At 41.6% G+C, this 20,872-nt stretch overlaps 1 protein-coding gene across 6 annotated transcripts in view; it reads right to left on the bottom strand.

Annotated features, from left to right (window-relative positions):
* COL19A1 (collagen type XIX alpha 1 chain) overlaps positions 1–20,872 on the bottom strand; it is a 1,086,226-nt gene that overhangs the window by 834,319 nt on the left and 231,035 nt on the right. For all 6 annotated transcript variants that reach the window (XM_068281448.1, XM_068281450.1, XM_068281452.1 and 3 more), the window contains exons 7-8: positions 14,602–14,682; positions 643–756 (exon numbers count right to left, since the gene is read on the bottom strand). In XM_068281448.1, coding sequence (XP_068137549.1) covers positions 643–756; positions 14,602–14,682 — 195 coding nt within the window. The remainder of the gene's footprint in view (positions 1–642; positions 757–14,601; positions 14,683–20,872) is intronic.

Genomic DNA, 20,872 nt, shown 5'->3' with positions numbered 1-20,872 from the left:
ACAAAAAGCATTTGTAATGAATGTAGCTATTCAGCATGCTTTTCTGTGAATAAACTGCTTTGTTAGAGTATGATAAAGTCATGATGCTTCTAAATGAGGATAATAAGTTAATCTCAATGGGATAGCTGATTGTATGGCTGGATGTCATGATGTAAAATGCTGAGTCTTTGCTTTTCACAAATGCATTTGTTTTTTCTGCTGGAAGAGCAATGCTTTCCCTATTTAACTGGAACTTTAACACAGACATCTAGGAGTCCCCTTATTATTAAAGGGGCCCCCATCTTCCACCATATGTCCCCCCAGGACATACCACTACAAGTGTGGGGGCAGTTACCCCCAACTCTCCATGCAAAAGATAGAGATGAACACTTTTTCCTTGACATGGTTTGGGGCATTGCAGGAAAGATAATGGGTGTGTTTATATCTATAGATAATGGCAGTTGGTGCTATCCATTTTTTTCTTGTCTGCCAGTAGTAAAGATGATGACCTGCTGGCACACAGTCGATATATGAATGAATTGCAGTCTAAGCATCAATCATTTCTTGATCTATTATCATTTTTTTAACTTACATAGTTATTTGAGTTGAAAAAAGACATATGTCCATCGAGTTCAACCATTTGTTATACAGCATATCTCATACCTTGTTAGGGAAGCAATAGCATTTATTTTCAGGTGCCACATCTGTATTTGGAAGAGGATATGTCTTGACTGCTGAGGACGAGACTGGAGACTCTTGGTCTCCTTGTGTATTGCACTAAAATAAAAAAAAAAATAAACTTAAATTTTTCAAGCATACCTTATCATACTGTACATACAGGTATGGGAACATTTTACAGCATTATTACACAACACCTAAAATATTTCAAACACCCAAAAATATAATAATATATAATAAACAGCAGTAACCAAAGGATGGTGATCACCAGGACAAAAACTCACACCCATGAAAACAAAACATTTTAAGGAATAAGATACACTGTGAACATTCAACATGCATGTGAATTATCGATGGACCTGCGGGTTGCTGAAAATGCATGTTTCTATATGTTCTTACAGTATATATTCATTAATATTATCAGTGCAGTAGGGTTATGCATTACACCCAATCAGTTCATTAAGAATCTGTAAAACAAATGGCAACTCTTCAGTTAAATGCCCTAAGGCTCCCTGCGCACTGCACGAGATTCAGATTCAGATTCCAAATTTTAATCAGTTTTTACATCCGATTCCAATTCCAATGCTGCATTTTTCCCTCCATTTTATGTTGATTACATTCAGAGAAAATCGGAATTGCAAATCAGAATCGGAAACGGAATCGCAAAACGGATTTGCAGAGTGCAGGGAGCCTAAGCCTGTTTACCTTCTTTGTCTCAAACTTCATTTTTGATTAGTGTAAGCATTCACCTTGTCTGTAAAACAGTCTAAATATCAACTGTATTAATAACTAATCTGATCATCTAAAACTTTGGACACACCTAAGATAAATATGTGAATAGTAGAATATTCAGTTTAAAAAAAGGAGGGGTTGAGCAATGAACAAGAAGCGTGCGCATTGTAGCTTGCAGTGGAAACCACTGTAGTGGTTGACCAAGGATTTTCAATTCAACTCCTTACTGAAATGGAGGCTTAGCATTACCTTTCAAATATTGAATTAGTGGGTAATCTATTCCTAAATGTAAAATTCCACTTTGCTGAGGAATCCATTAAAATCTATGCAAGGATTAATGGCAACCACTTATTTAGTTGCTTACGTGTTTTTGTGCTTATTATTATTTAGTATTGCTGTACAGAGCATATTGTCTTGTCACTTAACTGTCCCTCAGAGAGGCTCACAATCGAATCTCTACCATAGTCATATGCCTATGTATGAATTGAGTAGTGTATGTATCATAGTCTAGAGCAAAGCGGAGTGCCCGGAGGAATCCCACTCAGACACAGGGAGAACATACAAACTCTGTGCAGATAGTTCCCTGGCTGGGCTTTGAACTGGGGACCCAGCGCTGCAAGGTGAGAGTGCTAATCACTACAGCACTATATCAAAATGCTTTTAACAGTGCCTGTTATATGGTAACTTATATGGTAGGGTTAAAATTTACTGCCAAACACTGGAATAGTAAAGGAGTTTCATAAAAAAACAGGGTTTACCTCCTGCTCTGTGCATCAAATTACTTATGCAGGAAGGTAAGAAATCAATTTTGGAAACCCATGCCTGCTGTAAAATGAAACTGAACACTTTAAGTTAAAATAATGGGTAAAAATGGTGTATGAAGTAAAATAGTTGGAAATCAGATATTCTAGACCTCATAACAACTTACCAAGCACCTCTCCCCTTAGGTTTTTTCAGCCCAATATATTAAAGAAAAGCATTTTCAGTTTGTTATCTTTACTCCAAATACAAAATTCGGAATTGTGGGAATTCAAAAAGAATAGTTTTTGTAAGCCCAGCTGAATGTTTGAAGTGAAAACAAGCTAAATAAAAAAAATTCTGTTGATGTCTCAAGCCAATTGTTTCAAAATAGTCCCAGTAACTAGGCATTTACCATGTCTGAGCTGTGTAACTTTCTTTTTTTGACTTTTGCTCAAGAGTTATTTATTTGATCACACACAGGCCCATATGCAATTACATTTTTCACCTGAGTTTTCTCCTAGGAGATACTTTTTCATCTTTGATTTAGAATCACTTTTCAGCACTTTGCAATTGAAAAAGTACCAAACAGTAGGTGATATACTACAATCAAAATTATTTTGAGTATTTTTTTTTTTTTGCTTTCTGGTGTTTTAAAAGGCACTTTATTGAAAAGTTTGAAAATATCATCTAGGAGAAAACTCAGGAGAAAAAGTTAGTTGCGTATGGACCACAGATGGAAAAATAGTTATTCCAAAAGTTACTGGCCTCAATTCACTAAGCTTATCTCCTGTCTTTAATAACGTTTCTAGAGTTATCACCATGGTGATGAGGCATGTAGCATTCAGGAAACATTTTTACCTCAGGCAAACCTAAAGTTAACTCTTCTGTCTTTAAGTTAACTCTTCAATCCTTAAAATAACTCCAGAGTTAAAGACAGGCTGTTAATTCACTGCGCGTGAAAATAACTACAGAGGAGGTAATTTAACTACAGAGGAGGTAACTTAACTACAGAGGAGGCAACTTAAGGAATGGAGAGAAAAAATAACTCTCTCACTGTGTGTGAGAAAATGCAGAAAAGCCGCCGCGTGCGCTCAGAACAAGGCGGCTGATTCCGCATCCAACGCGGCAGTTTGCACGCGTAGGCCTACATCTGCCAGTGTGGCTGAACGCGGAGAAACCGCCGTATGCCTTGATAGCGGTGCGGCTGGCTCCGCGTCCAGCGCGGCGGGTGGTACGCAAGACATGTCTGGTGTGGCTGGGACTGATAGTCCACACAGGTTTAGAAGGACACACGCGCGTGCTGAGAGGCAGAACTTTTATGACAGCCAGAAGGGAGTCAGCTGACCAAGCCGGTCAGCTGACGATTGTACCAGTTCCTATTGGTCCAGCACTTAGGGAAGGCGCTGGAGAGCGCTGGGCTATATATACTGGGTGCTGGTCATTCGCTGGTTGTCTGCCGTTGCGATCACTACGTGGTAGCGCTCAGACCTTATTGTCAGAATCTGTGTTATTACTCTGTTATACTTCAGACTAGTTTCAGGGTGTTGATGATCAAGGACCTCACACCCAAGATTAGGAATCTGTGTTATCATTCTGTTATACTTCAGACTAGTTCCAGGGTGTTGATGATCAAGGACCTCACACCCAAGATTGGGAATCTGTGTTATCATTCTGTTATACTTCAGACTAGTTCCAGGGTGTTGATGATCAAGGACCTCACACCCAAGATTAGGAATCTGTGTTATCATTCTGTTATACTTCAGACTAATTCCAGGGTGTTGATGATCAAGGACCTCACACCCAAGATTAGGAATCTGTGTTATCATTCTGTTATACTTCAGACTAGTTCCAGGGTGTTGATGATCAAGGAGCTCACACCCAAGACTAGGCATTGTTTATTATCTGTTATGACTTTCTGCTTTCCTGACCACTCTTCTGTTCACTGATTTGGTACTTCGCTATATCTGATACTCTGTTGCCAAACCCTGCTTGCCTTAGGATTACCAAATCAGCCTCCTGTCTTTGTACTTTGTATGTCCGTGTGTTGCCGACCTGGCTTGTCCGACCTTGAGAGCTATCTCCCCAGTTAAGAGATAGTTCACAGATCAGTCAGTGACATCCTACTATTGGTGTCACTCACGCTCTGGTCCTTCCCTCTCCCAGTCTGACTCCTCCCTGCGGGAGAGTCTCAGGCTGCTGAAAGGTACTTACTCTAGCAGTATTCCTTACTGCCTTGTACCTGTCCTCCTGGTATTGTTCTCAAAGTATTACTGTTGCACCAAACACTCATATCTCTCAGGTGCCCAGAGGTTAGGAATATATCTGATTATCGGTGATACTGCAGATCATCAATAATCAGGTATTTATCTGTATTTTTGGTGATACTGCAGATCACCAATAATCAGATCCTCTCTGGGTTACACCGATCGTTACACTGTGTAGAGGTAAGTTTTCTCTTGCCTTATTATCTCCAGCATGATCTTAGTGAATTGAGGCCACTGTACCTCAGGTAACCCTAAAGTTAACTCTTCTGTCTTTAAGTTAACTCTTTAATCCTTAAATTAACTCCAGAATTCTAAAGTTAAAGACAGGGGCCCATATGCAATTAACTTTTTCTCCTGAGTTTTCTCTTAGGTGATAATTTTAAACTTGTCAATAAAATGCCCTTCAAGCTTACAGAAAGCAAGAAAATACTCAAAATAATGTTGACAGTACATTTTCACCTACTTGTTGATACTTTTTTAGTTGAAAAGTCCTGGAAAGTTATTTTAGATCAAAGATTAAAAATTATCTCCTAGAAGAAAACTCAGGTGAAAAAGTGAATTGCATATGGCCCCGGCTGTTAATTAACTGGGGGCCATATGCAATTCACCTTTTCACCCAAGTTTTCTGCTAGGTGATCATTTTAAACTTGTCAATAAAATACCCTTTAAGCCACCAGAAATCAAGAAAATACTCAAAATAATTTTGATAGTACTTTTCCACCTACTTTTTGGTACTTTTTTAGTTGAAAAGTGCCAAAAAGTTATTTTAAATTGAAGATGAAAAATGATCACCCAGGAGAAAACTCAGGTGAAAAAGTAATTGCATATGGCCCCGTGTGTGAAAATAACTACAGAACAGTAACTAAAGCTGGCCATACACTAGGCTGATTCCCCGCCGAATGACAGCAGATTCGATCACTGGGATCGAATCTGCTGTCAAATCGTTCACGGTACACGCTAAATTTCGATCTATTTCGTCCCAAAATAGATAGATCCCGTCGATCGCTCCGTGCGGGAAATTACCGTCGATTGCCCGTGGGTAGGGAGCACGTCGCTAGCGGCGTTCGAGTGCCCGACGACCGACGCAATAGAGCGGCAATACATTACCTGCTCCACCGGCGCGACTCTCCAGGTCTCCGCTGTCTTCTCAGCTCTGGTCTGGTCTCTGGGTCCAGCATGCTTCACTTCCTCCTGTCCCGGCAGGAAGTTTAAACAATAGAGAGCCCTCTACTGTAGAGGGCGCTCAGTAGAGGGCGCCCTCTACAGTAGAGGGCGTATTGTTTAAACTTCCTGCCGGGACAGGAGGAAGTGAAGCATGCCGGACCCGGAGACTAGAGCAGAGAAGACAGCGGAGACCTTGGGAGTCGCGCCGGTGGAGCAGGTAATGTATTGCCGCTCTATTGCGTCGGTCGTCGGGCACTCGAACGCCGCTAGCGACGCGCTACCTATCCGCGGGCGATCGACGGAGCAGGTAATGTATGCGGACGGGCGGGGGCAGCGGCAGCACCACCACCACCACAGATTGTGAACGGTTTCAGGCTGAAATCGGTTCACAATTTGTTTGCAGTAAAGGCAGCCATACAATCCCTCTCTGATCAGATTCTATCAGAGAGGGATCTACAGTGGGTTGCAAAAGTATTCGTCCCCCTTGAAGTTTTCCACATTTTGTCACATTACTGCCACAAACATGCATCAATTTTATTGGAATTCCATGTGAAAGACCAACACAAAGTGGTGTACATGTGAGAAGTGGAACGAAAATCATACAATATTCCAAACATTTTTTACAAATCAATAACTGCAAAGTGGGGTGTGCGTAAATATTCAGCCCCCTGAGTCAATACTTTGTAGAACCACCTTTTGCTGCAATTACAGCTGCCAGTCTTTTAGGGTATGTCTCTACTCTGCCCAAGTCATCTGTGCCGGCTTGCTAATCGCTACAATCCCATTGCTTTTTTGATACACTGTGTTAGCCTAGGCCTTTTTTACATGATGTTTGGGATCCCTGATCACACTAGGTGGTCCTAGGTAGTGGTGTGTTTGACGCTTGAGCGGTTGCTGAGCGAGGTTCCTTGGCAGTTTACATTGGTGCTTTTTAATATGTTCAAATATAATATTAATACATTTTGTAATTTTTTTCACTTTATTTTTTATGTTTTGTGTGATTTGTGAAATATGCCCCCCAGCCCCCCCCCCCCATTTCCTTTACTTTTATGTTCTACTATATTGGAGGGCAATGTCATTTAGTACTATTTTTGTTTGACTTCATGCAGCCGCATGTCCTCCTCTAAGGAAATAATACCTTTTTGAGATAGGTTAATTAGGGCAATTAGCCCTGGTGGACATGCTGTATGCATGATTAATTAGATTTACTTTGGCTTTTTGTCTTTACTCAGAGTTGTGCTGTGCGGCGATGCTGCAGTGGGATGACCTGGTGTCGCAGGTCGAGAGTGATTGCTCGCAGACACAGGGGGCGAGGGATTCTGAACAGTTAATTAATGGGGCTTTTCGCAGACTGACCAGATTGTATGAGAAAAAATCCCGCCTTTGGTGGAATGTAAAATATAACAAAATTTATTTAGAAGAACACTGCAGTCCTATGTGGCTTCGCTTTCAAATCTTTCCTCATAGAAAGAATATTACTGAGGATTTAAAAAAACGGTGGGAGACCAATTTTGAGAGCTGTGCGAGGGTTTGTTTGGGTGTAATGAATTAATTGGACGAAACTGACCTTACTGTCATAGAAGCTGAGATAGTCAAGACTACCTCATCAATTGAATCTTTTAAAACCGATCCTCTATATAAAAAGCGTAATCAAGAGCTAGAAGTCCATATTAAAAAATTTAACAAGGATCTTGTGATCCAACGCGATCAGAAGCTATTGAGGGATCGTGTAGCCTACAAGACAGGTTCAGCTTATAGGTGGGGTTACCGCCCACCTAAGCCATTTAAACCAAAGGGTGGCAAACCTACTCCTGCTCGGGTGCCTCCTGTACAGCCGGCACCGGTTGAATCTGACTCTTCAGCTGTGAGTGGAAGTTCTGCTCCGGCTGGTGATACTGTTCCCCCTCCTCGTAGAAGCCCCAAAAAAATATAATCTTAGACAAAACAATACTAAGGGGGGCCAACGTCCCAAACAAAGTAAAAATCCACCTGTAGGAGCTACTGCTGGGACATGTGGCGAAGGTTCGGACTTTACCCCGGGGGAGGACGAGGGCGATTGCCCTTCCTCTGGGCCCTCGTCTTCGTCTTTTTTGGGGTGAATGGGCTGACGGGCAGGGACGGCCGGGTTGTCGACGCTCCTGTTGGGGGCGGTATTGAGTTACAGGTGATTAATCTTACGGGTGAAATACTCTCTGAGTCTGCGCGCTCACTTTTAGCCAGGGGCCTGGGGTTCTGCCCAACATACGATTCCGATATTTTTGAAGTCATAACAGACATACACATCTTCGGACGTAAGATTCTTATGAGATTACTCCATGATGGTCCTATGAGAGATGTTGTACAGTCTCTACCTAGGATCGAGTTGTCAGGTCAGGACCGGCGGGCACTGGCTGACTTGATCGATTTACAGACTGATGAGGACCCCCAATTTTTGGGGGAAGTTATATCTAGTTCTATACCTGATACTTTACCTGTGACATACCAACCCACTTTAAATGAGCTTGAGCTTAGGAATAGATCACACCGTTTCCCGCCCTTTTCCGTCAGCCCTAGTCTGAGGACTTTCGTCTCGGTTGTGGAACGTGATATCAAACGTCCTTCTGGGAGAAATTTTGGTTCCCATAATCTCTCTGCTGAGGAGCTTATGGCGTTGGAGGAGCTGAGGCAGCAGACCAAGTGGGAAATCAAGCCCTCCGATAAGGGGGGCAATGTTGTTGTTATGGGGGTGCAGGCCTACAGGGATATGTGCCTCGATATACTAACCCGGCGGGAGTGTTATGTGCGTGTCTCCGCGTCCAGAGTCGCAAGATGCCAAAAACAATTTTTTACCATCATTGATGACGCCCTTAGGCGCAGTGTTATAGGGGAAGACATTGTACAATTTTTGAAGGTCCCACACCCCATAACGCCTACTTTTTATGCTTTACCGAAGATCCACAAGTCCAGGACGTGCCCTCCTGGCCGCCCTATTGTTTCTGGTCGTGGCTCCCTGACCGAGCGGGCGAGCGTGTACATTGATCGGCATCTCCAGCCTCATGTGCACGCTCTGCCCTCTTATGTCAGGGATACCATGCATCTTTTGAGGATTTTAGAGGGGGTTTTTGTCCCTCCTGGTGCATACCTTGTTGATCTGGACGTGGAGGCACTGTACTCAGGCATCCCGCATGATCTTGGCATCGCTGCTGTTGAGACTTTCCTATGCGAGCTTGATATTAGACAAACGGCCCACAATATCTTTTCATTAGATCTATTGAGATTTTTACTTTTGAATAATATCTTTGTTTTCGACGGATTGCACTACCTCCAGGTGCAGGGGGCGGCTATGGGGACCACGTGTGCCCCCTCTTATGCCAACCTGTACCTGGGGGAGTGGGAGCGCGCCACCTTCTCGGACAAGGGTCTCTCGATGTACCTGTGCCACGTTTTGATGTGGCACAGGTACATCGATGACATCTTTATCGTCTGGACGGGGACCTCCTGCGAACTTAGACAATTTGTCGACATTCTAAATAAGAACACAAGGAACTTACGTTTTACGATGACGTTTGATTGTAGGAAGATCTCATTTTTGGATATTTGGATCATCATTGATGACCACGGCTGTTTGTCTACGGGCTTGTACAGGAAGGAGACTGCTACGAATGCCCTTCTTAGGGCCGATAGCTTTCACCCTGGACATACTGTCAGGGGCATCCCTGTGGGCCAATACATCCGCGTTAGGAGGAATTGTTCTTCCAACGATAATTTTGAGGAGGAAGCAGCGATCCTGAGATCGCACTTTAGGGATCGGGGATACCCAGATCATGTTTTACGACAGGCATACCAACGAGATCGTATGGCCGATCGTAGTGCCTTATTGGCTTCTGGCGGGTCTCGGAGAGACGTGGCGGATTGCACACGCCTTTGCGTGCGCTATTCAGCTCAGTTTAAAGAAATTACTCGCGTTTTGCAGCGTCATTAATATATTCTTACCAATGACCCTAAGATCGAACCATTGGTGACACCGGAACCTAAAATTACGTGTAGGCGCGCGCCGTCTCTTCGCGACCTGATTGTCAGGAGCCACTTCCGTGGCACTGAGACCGTGCGCCCCCATTGTATTGTAACCGGGACATATAGTTGTGGTGGATGCACTGTTTGCCGGTTTTTATTCATTGGGAGGGAAGTTGTCCTTCCCAATGGTCATCACTGGCGTTTGCAACATTTTGTGAATTGTAATACCCAATTCGTGGTCTACCTTTTATTGTGTCCTTGTGGCGCCTTTTATATAGGTAAGACCGGACGTGACTTTAAATCGCGAATCGGCGAACATATTGCCAATATTAAAAGCATTACATCCACCACACCGGTTGCGAGGCACTTTAGATCTGAGCACGGTGGCAATGCTTCGGGCATACGATTTGTTGGCCTTGACCGTATACATACTACTATTAGAGGGGGAAATTTTGATCGTTTATTACTACAAAAAGAGTCTCGGTGGATTTATGAGTTGGAGGCCACTGAATACCCTGGCCTCAATGAAACGGTCGGTTTTGCGGCCTTTCTGCCCAACTGATCTCTGTGGTTCTCCCCACTTGCTCTGCTGTCTCCGTCTTTGCCCTCCTCTGTTGTCTTGCTCCTCCGATGCCCCCTGTGTCTGCGAGCCCGTCTATGCTCCGATCTGGTGTCTCCATGTGTCTTCCTCAGTGGCACCTGCCGTTATAGCTGGCATACGCTTTTGTTGGTTTTTTTTTTTTTTGCTTTTTTGAACGTATTGTCTGGACCTCGGTTCTGCGTTTTCGCAGTTTCTTTGGGTCCAAGCTCCATATTAAATTTGACTTTATGATAGTTTTTGCTGACTCTGAGCTGCTAATTTAGAATTTTATTTTTTTTCCGCTTGTTTGTGTATGTTTGTGTTTGCATGGTTTTGATTTACCTCATTTGCATATATGTTTTGCTGTTATATTCTATATATACTCGTGTGCTGCCCCACAGCCCCTCTTTCTCTGCCCCCACTCTGCCCTCTCACCTGTGATCCCCATCATCACGCCATAGGCCGGCTGTTTCTGTCCGGCCAGGTGATTGGGCTATTGTTGGGGGTGAGGCTGACCGGCGTGTCCGTTGCGGACGTTAGTGCGCATGCGTACGCGTGGTTTGACGCGTACGTAGTTACGCATGCGTGCACGCACGTGACTGATGACGCTGCTCCATAAGGGGCTCCGGGCAGCACACGATTTTAGCCACGCCTCCCTTCGAAAAAGCTGGTAGACCCGGCGAAACATGTCAGGGCTGCCGGCGTGGTGACAGCACCTGTCTGCCTTGTGGCCTGCCGCCCCTCCACTTTCCACATCCACCTCTTGCTGATCTGAGGCATCTGTTTGGTCTCAATTTGAACTGCTGTCAGCTTCCTGCTTATTTGGGACTCTGCCCTGATCATCACAGCCTGCCATACCAGCACACTGGACTGGATTTTCCTTGCCAGACTGAAGGTCACTCCCCCAGCCTTGGGCTTCAGCACATGGGGTTGAGAGACCAGACAGCCTTCAGGAGCTAACTGGACTCCGTACTGCTGTACCAGGATTGGGTATAGTATGGCTTTTGCTCTGTGCCACTTGTTTGAATTGTGTCTGCTGCAACTTGCATTTCATCCGCTTATGCTGGCTATGCTGCTTCATTGAACTGTTTGTCTGCAGATGCTATACTGGCTTCCCGGCCTTTGCTGGATATACAGACCTACTCTGCCCCAGTCATCTGTGCCGGCTCGCTAATCGCTACAATCCCATTGCTTTTTTGATACACTGTGTTAGCCTAGGCCTTTTTTACATGATGTTTGGGATCCCTGATCACACTAGGTGGTCCTAGGTAGTGGTGTGTTTGACGCTTGAGTGGTTGCTGAGCGAGGTTCCTTGGCAGTTTACATTGGTGCTTTTTAATATGTTCAAATATAATATTAATACATTTTGTAATTTTTTCACTTTATTTTTTGTGTTTTGTGTGATTTGTGACATATGCCCCCCAGCCCCCCCCTTTTCCTTTACTTGTATGTCTCTACCAGCTTTGCACATCTAGAGACTGAAATCCTTGCCCATTCTTCTTTGCAAAACAGCTCCAGCTCAGTCAGATTAGATGGACAGCGTTTGTAAACAGCAGTTTTCAGATCTTGCCACAGATTCTCGATTGGATTCAGATCTGGACTTTAACTGGGCCAACATAGACATGTTTTGTTTTAAACCATTCCATTGTTGCCCTGGCTTTATGTTTAGGGACATTGTCCTGCTGGAAGGTGAACCTCCACCCCAGTCTCAAGTCTTTTGCAGTCTTCAAGAGGTTTTCTTCCAAGTTTGCCCTGTATTTGGCTCCATCCATCTTCCCATCAACTCTGACCAGCTTTCCTGTCCCTGCTGAAGAGATGCACCCCCCGAGCATGATGCTGCCACCACCGTATTTGACAGTGGGGATGGTGTGCTCAGAGTGATGTGCAGTGTTAGTTTTCTCTGCCACACATAACGTTTTGCATTTTGGCCAAAAAGTTCCATTTTGGTCTCATCTGACCAGAGCACCTTCTTCCACATGGTTGCTGTGTCCCCTACATGGCTTGTGGCAAACTGCAAATGGGACTTCTTATGCTTTCTGTTAACAATGCCTTTCTTCTTGCCACTCTTCCATAAAGGCCAGCTTTACGCAGTGCATGACTAATAGTTGTCCTATGGACAGAGTCTCCCACCTGAGCTGTAGATCTCTGCAGCTCGTCCAGAGTCACCATGGGCCTCTTGACTGCATTTCTGATCAGTGCTCTCCTTGTTCGGCCTGTGACTTTAGGTGGATGGCCTTGTCTTGGCAGGTTTACAGTTGTGCCATACTCCTTCCATTTCTGAATGATTGCTTGAACAGTGCTCCTTGGGATGTTCAAGGCTTTGGAAAACTTTTTGTAGCCTAAGCCTGCTTTACATTTTTCAATAACTTGATCCCTGACCTGTCTTGGGTGTTCTTTGGACTTCATGGTGTTGTTGCTCCCAATATTCTCTTAGACAACCTCTGAGGCCCTCACAGAGCAGCTGTATTTGTACTGACATTAGATAACACACAGGTGCACTCTATTTAGTCATTAGCACTCATCAGGCAATGTCTATAGGCAACTGACTGCACTCAGATCAAAGGGGGCTGAATAATTATGCACACACCACTTTGCAGTTATTTATTTGTAAAAGATGTTTGGAATCATGTATGATTTTAGTTCCACTTCTCATGTGTACACCACTTTGTGTTGGTCCTTCATGTGGACTTCCAATAAAATTGATTCATGTTTGTGGCAGTAATATGACAAAATGTGGAAAACTTTAAGGGGGCCGAATACTTTTGCAACCCACTGTATCTGTTGGTCGAATCTGATGGCAAATCGACCAGTGTATGGCTACCTTTAAGGAATGTAGAGATACGATAACTCTCTTACTGTGTGGAGGTAAGTTTTCTCTTGCCTTGTTATCTCCAGCATGATCTTAGTGAATTGAGGCCATTGTCTATTTAAGAGCAAGCAAGGGAGAATTTCTCTGATATTCGGTCTTGGCACTGCTGCTGAAGTGTGACTGTGAGTCACAGGGAGATATGATACAGTTGTTTGTGACTGTCAGGAGTATGCAAAATGCTTTGCAAGTGTCAGGTGCTGTCACTGATTAAATAGACAGTAAACAGCTATCAAGCATTAGTAGTGGCGATTTTTGGAAACAAATTGAGTAATAAATAGCCTATGAAGCGGGATCTTCTATATGCTTACCCATATGAATAGATCTTCTGTATGCTTACTTACTCCTACGAGTAGTCCAGAGTTTATGGATTATGGCCACTTAGAGCACACCAGTGTTTCTCTATCATTTATTTTGAATGGCATATGTCTTTAAGGGTTGAAATGCAAAAATAACTTAAAAATGACTAAGTAAATGATTTAACCCTTAGATTGCTATTTGTAACAAAAGCTACAGTCAGAGCTGTGTTTATAAAATGTCTTGCCCAAATCTACATGTACCAAAGTTCGAATTGATCATTAGGATTGTTATTGAGGTGCAAATAAATCTGAGATGATTGAGAATTATGCTTATTATTACGATACAGAATTACACAAATTATTATGAAAATCTATTGCAAAATGGACCAATCAAATCTTGCAGCAAAAGTCTTTTACTGGTCCATATTCAAGCTGCATGGATTTGCAATAACATTTAAATATTTCTGCATTACCTTGGAATTATCTGCATATTTCCAGTAAAGTGGAAAGCAAGCACCGAAACAAAAGGTTGTACTAAATGCCTTTTAGATGTCCGTAGCAAAGAAATATGGGGACACAAAAATGCCTATGAATGTCTGCTGCAGGGGGAGGTACTTTTGTATTAAAAAGCTTTTAAACAGCTGTGGCATATGGATATGAAGACACAGAACACCTATAGATGTCAGCAGCAGTGTAAGGGTTGAAATTTGTATTCCCTGAAATACCTTACAAATGTTCAGAGAGGTAGCCTAAGCATTATTCTGCATTAGTAGCAGACAATCACAATACAACATCTGTGTTAAAAAAAAGCACTCCCACACAAACTACTATTTTTATCCCAAAGAAAACTAATGGATTGTATTTTTTTATAGCAGGAACAAAATAACACAACTTAACAGGACCATTAAACATCTTTACAGCACAGTTTAAAATAACTATCAGAGGAAGGTTCACAGTCAAATACATCTGACGAGTTTGCAACAAAGTAATTGCAAACAAAGCCACGTTACTCACAAAAGGGCACAAGCTGGCCAAGTTTCAGAGCAAACTATCATTGTATGGTGACAGTGGAAAAAATTACATTTTCCTTTTCTTTTTTTCCTTTTCCTTTTTTTTTTTTTTACTCTATGTCCTGATTTTCAAATAGATTTCTCTTGTTTATCTTAAGCATAGTTCAAGCTCTCTCCTTCAGAAAATTGTTAGTTCTCAGTGCTTTTTGCAAAAGATTGGATCACGTACAGGTACACAATATGACATATGGTTTATACTGAAATGACAACATACATTTACAGAAACTAATCTTACCATTCCATCAGATACTTCACAGCAGTTTTCCTGAGCAGCTTGTTTTGGACTGCAGTAAATTGTTATTCGCTGGAGTTCAATCTATGAAAGAAAATAATAAATGGAAATCAAAAATTTCATCACACTAAAAGGGAAGACTGGATCTAATTACATTTCGGAAGAACATGAGAAAGGCTGCTCTGTAGAACTAAATACAGATACTTTATTCTGGATATCATACAGCATAAAATGAACTCCACAGATCGGATTGTGAAAACATACAGTTGTATAGTCTCAGAACAGTGTGTCATATGTTCTCTTGTGGACTGATGTTTATTCTATCATATACAACAATGATTTATTATATTGCATTAATCAAGGCTAGATCTTTTGTAGTTGTAGAGGTAGAAGAGTGCTGTGCCTACTGGTGTGGGTTTATCACTGTAGCACATTGAAACGTCTAGCAGCAGTGCTTTATCTACTATTACAGTTTTTAGAGTGTGTAGGCTGCACTAAAGTCATGAAATTTGACGATATGGTAAATGTTTTCAATAATAATACTAGTTGGTCTATGGCCTTAATGGTGCTGTTAAACTGCACCCCCATAGAAATAAATCTTCTATCCCTTTATCCTTCACTTGTGGTTTAGCACCAAATGATTGAAAACAAAAAAATAATTAAATTATATGTGTGTGTGTGCGTGCGTGCGTGCGTGCGTGCGTGCGTGCGTGCGTGCGTGTGTGTGTGTGTGTGTGTGTATATATATATATATGTCCTTAACAGCTTTACAAAAAAATGTATGCGAATTCTATTTTTTTCATATTTTGTGTTACACTTATTTAGTAGGTTAGTGCTAAAATAAACACACAAAAATAAAAAAAAATGATAGAAATTAATGGTTTTGTTTCTTAAGTACAACCCAAAGGTCTGATATCTGATATGTATTATTGTATTATTGTAAATTACTATGAGGAAAAAAATAACATTATGCCATAGTGAACAACTGGCCTTAAATTGAAATAAAACCTTGACATAACATTCAATAAAATCTGTTTTACTACTTTTTATTATCCATCAAGTCATATTTGCTTTTGTGCACAAGTACTATTGTCCATTTACAAATTACAAGTTCCCAAAGTACAGTTTATCTTCTCTGTAAGCTGCCATTGCATTTTATTCATAGCTGCTGTAATTATATATTAAAATCTTCTAGTGATAATTTCTCAACTGTATGCATGCTTGAAGCAGAGAGCTCATTTTCAGCACAGCTAGGAAAGTAGCAACAGAGGAATACAAACAAAAGATAATGTTATCACCTCTTCCTATGTGGGTTACTAGCTGAAGGAGCTTTCCACTTAAGAACAAAGTGCTGTGATTAACTGTTTGAATGTTGTTCTGCTACATTTTTTGTAGTAGTAGGTTTAAGGCTGAAAGTAATCGTTTAGAGCAAAGAAGAAATGCTGAGTTTCAGACCACTTTATCAGCCCAAAGTCTGACATGTTGGGCCATATCCTACTACATTTTCCATTGAGTTTTCTCTAAGTAGATTTTCTCAAACGTTATGAATAAAGTACTTTTAAAGTTTTCACCAAGCAAGAAAATACTCAAAATGAATTTGACATTACCTTTTTATTAAGTACTTTATTAATTAATAAAAACGTAAAAATTATTTTTTAGATACGATGCAATGTTATCGCCTTGGAGAAATCAGTGCTTCTATAGTTCATAACTGCAAATCATGCACCACAATACACCAATTTCTGAATAAACATTACATTAAATTACAATCCTCATTTTTTTACTTGTCTTGAAATTATAATCTTATTTTTTTTCCCTGAAGTCGTTTTTGTAACCTTCAAAACATTTTGCTATGCTCAAAGTATGCAAATTGGTTTCCTGCTGTATGCTGAATCCAGGGGTGCCAAACTTTCTCAAACTCTTCCTCAAAGGTCATATACTATTGCTATTAAGTTTCTCTAACATTCAGCACTGTGCACGCTCTATTAATCAGAGATAATTGCTGACCAATGCCTACTGTTAGTTTTCCACTGTTATACCAAATAAATCTGTAACAACTTACACAAGATCTATCATAGTATTTTGGCAATACTTCTCATAATATTTTATACAGTGTTCTTTATTTCATAGTTATTCATTTTAGACATGATTGTTTTTGACTTAAGGATGTAAGATATTTATACCATCTACATGTCAAAATAATCAAGTAGCCTTAAATCAGGGTTCTCAAACTCAATTTACCTGGGGGCCGCAGGAGGCAAAGTCAGGATGAGGCTGGACGGCATAAGGCATTTCACAAAAAAAGTCAATCAGCAGCTCCCGCCTCCCCCCCCCCTTGCATTGATTTTTATTTTAAAATCAAATCCTCACTGAAGCGAACTATTTTGCCTATTTTAGCTTATAGTTCGCTTCAATGCTCCCATTAGAAGTAATCTGCTGTGTCCTCGCCGCAAAATGAGGGCTGCAGAGCCCCCAAATCGCCCGGGGGGCAATCCGCCGGCATTTCCTGAAAGGGGCAGAGCTTTCAGCTTCAGCTATGCCCCTCCTGACGTCAATTGCGGCGCATTGCCGCCTCTCCCCGCCCCTCTCTGTGAAGGGAGAGTGAGAGGAGCGGGCAGAGGCGGCAATGCACCGCGATTGACGTCAGGAGGGGCAGAGCTGAAGCTGAAAGCTCTGCCCCTTCCAGGAAATGCCGGTGGATTGTCCCCCCCCCCAGGCAATTTGGGGGCTCTGCAGCCCTCGTTTAGCGGCGGGGATGCGGCGGATTACTTGGGAGCACTGAAGCAAACTATAAGGAAGCTTTTGCCGGCGCGGGCCACAAAATATTGTGTCGAGGGCCGCAAATGGCCCGTGGGCCACGAGTTTGAGACCCCTGCCTTAAATGTATGCATATTTTCTAGGAATATATCATAATTGTGTATGAATGCTTTTCAAACTTCAAACACTCCTTCATACATTTAGCTAGCTATAAACACTTTCTTCGGTTGTTCTTATAAAATGTACTTTAATTTATTTTTAATCTTAATACTCTAACTGTAAATGATTAACTATGATGAGTTTAAACCCCCATACTAAAAAAAGTACCACCTAGGGTAACCTTACCTAGGTAACAGAACATTTTAGCTTGAGCTGATTAACTGGGCCCATGGCTTTATATTTCAAATAAGTTTTTACTAGTCCAGACGTTCAGCCTCTATTAGTAATTTGGGAAAATCTTTCCCTTTTTAATTCCCATCAACTGTATCTGTCCTCCTTTAAATCTAGATCAGACTAATCCTTAAGTTATTTAACAGAAAATGATACAAAATATTTTGGAAAATATTTTTGATATATGTATAGAGAAAGAGAGTGAAATTAAATTTAGGTGGGGTTCACAACAGATGATTACATTGTACTGCAAATGCTAAAAAAAAGGGCTTTGTATACACCTACATTGATGCGCGGTAATGTAATTTTTGGCAGCAGACCAAACTATAAGTAAGGCTCTCTAACATTCACTTCCTGTGACCAAAAACAAATTGCAAGGTTCTGCACATGCGCACCACAAAACAGTTTAAAATATCTGTGGTGCCAATGACTTAAATGACTTCTGGTCAACACACATCACTGCAGATGTTGACCCATAACACGATGATGCGTTTGCGTCAGAAGCAATACTTCCGGCGCTTCGCACCACATCAGGTATGAAACATCCCATAGACTTTCATTGCTTTAGCGTTACCCTGTGGAAAAAATGGGTAAAATAACAAAAACGTGCTAGTGTGAAAGGGGCCTCAATCTATCCAGTCTCTTGTCAATCAGGACTTGCATTCAGTGGTTCTTCCTTTCACTACTACCTGATATACGTTATTCACCACTTCTTCAGCTCCTTACATTATTGCTATGCTCTCCTGTCCTGCAGTTTAGCGATCACAGCATGCAGCTGCAGCAATTCCACTAATCTATACATTACACCGTGTATATAGTCTTTCAGTATTGCTCAAGGAATACTGCAACTTTAACTTTCAAAGGAGCCTGCTAAATAAAGTACAAACTAAAATATTTTTCTGCTGCTTCTATTCAACATCCACCAACTGGCCAGTCAGCCTCTAACATCAGCAGCAGATGCCCAACTTCCAGAATTGCAGCTACCACCAACAAAGCCAGTAATTTGGGCACCGGCTGCTAATATGGATGCTGCATAGCAATGTTAGATGCAGCTATAAGGGAGGCCAGTACATCATTTGGATACCAGAGTTGCGTGCTACAAATGAAATTGAGTGGTGACAAACTATGGTGAAGAGTGTCACAGATATCGACGGAGGGACACTTTAGTGGCAGAGATTAAGGTGCAGATAGGTCAGCATTAGGAGTAGATAGAGGGTGGATTAGTATGATAACAGGCTTAGGAAAAGTGATAGTAGAATATCAGTCAAATTACCAATATTCTACTATCAGTATCAGCCAGTGCCCAATACTAGTAGTATATTGGTAATTTTGCTGATATTATACTACCAGCTTCACCCAGAGCCCAAACTACTCTGGAGCCCCTTATCAGCCAAAGCAATGCCCAGCTTCAAGGTAGTTAACCCTTATGCTGCCATTGTGATCACCAGCTCCACTTTCTACAGAGTGGTTCCTAGCATTAGTAACCGCATTTCCCACAATGGCCTTGATTTTCTACATTTTGGAGATTGTTGAAGCACATGAATGATCCTGAAAACCTTGCCTAGATTATTGTTAAGTATACTCACTATAAACCAAGTTAAAGTTAAATCAATCTAATGAATGCAGGCTTTATTTGCATGATTACCTGTTTTCTAATGGTCCCATGCCATGAAGAGCCTGATCAAATCAGGCCTACTGCATCAATTCACCATTTGAAGCTTCCATATAACAACAAATCATTTTAACAAGCATAGGGAAATATAACATAAGTATGCATCCACTCAGGCAAGTACAAGATGATCAATCAATAAAATACTGAGATGGCGGAAATTTGGACATTTTCTATAACAAGCATTTTTGCAGCAGTTTTCCCATATTTGTAAAAATATGAAACATAATAGTTTCAATCTTCTAAGCCTAGTCCTCCAAGAAATAAATGCACATCTAGTTAACAGTGTGAGATGTAGAAAAGACAGCTTTGGGAGTCTGACAGAAATGTAACGATGCAGCGAAACATAAAGCATGTATTTAATCATTCATTCACTTAGGGAGCTGGAAAGGCTAATCTTGTTATTTATTGCTGTGTTGCTTATTATTGCTCATGTCTGTGCTATAAATACTGTGTGAAAGCAACAAATAATATGTGCATGCCCGTTTTATACATCTGATAGAAAGCTACTAGGTTAAATTTATCGGTGACAGTAATAGTAGGTGAGTTGGGAGATGAATATTCAATACAAGGAATGTTGATTCAAGAACTGAAGTCATGATCAATGGCCAATAGACAGATTATGCCTCAGCATAATGTTGCACACGCTGTATATCCCTCCCTGCGATTCATATTAGGTTGATATAGTGTACTTATTCCACTTCATCTTTTACTATTACTCTAATATGTTTGGGTTTCTTATGGGGAGATATTATTTTTATTTTTAAATAAAGGGAATTTCTTTTGAAGTGGTTTATCACTGGCTGGGTATGGCTGTAAATGATCCTGAATGTTGGGGTATTATTACACTGCAGTCCAACGTGATGCAATTATATTGTGGTGTCATCTTCACAAGCGCGCATTAATGGCGTGGTGTTGAGGATCAGAAGGATGCCCAGCATGCTGTGTGTTTACCAGACGATGTGCAGGATACAGGTGCAGTGCAGCTGGGTGCACTTGTTTATTAAATGTGTGTGACTTTATGCAGATTCTATCCTGTTATGTTTTTCTGCTATTGTGGTACTCACTAACCAAGTCATCCTTAACAGTGGGGCTCAATAGAGCTCCATTTGTGACAGCAGCAAAAGCTATACAGCCTTATTATCTGACAGAAAGCAGTGACCCACTACAGAGCCTCTTTAAAGATGTCTATTCTGTTCTATAGGTTACACTGTTCCATTCTACCTTAATCTCCCTGGCGTTAAGATTATTTCCGGATTTTAGTGTCTGAAACTGGTGCAATTTTTTCACATGCTTTTAGACCCTAAAAATCATACTGCTAGATAGATCTGGGGCAGCCCTGCACATTACACACCTCTCATGGAGCCAGCTTGGGGTTGCCGCTCTGGGCTGCGGATTTCCGGTCCGAGCCTGACTCGGGAGTACCGCTAAGGAGGTTAATGTTTGCATTGAGACCTC

Source organism: Hyperolius riggenbachi, chromosome 4, assembly GCF_040937935.1.
Source record: "Hyperolius riggenbachi isolate aHypRig1 chromosome 4, aHypRig1.pri, whole genome shotgun sequence".
Lineage (NCBI taxonomy): Eukaryota > Metazoa > Chordata > Amphibia > Anura > Hyperoliidae > Hyperolius > Hyperolius riggenbachi.
This window is presented reverse-complemented; position numbering and strand designations above follow the sequence as displayed.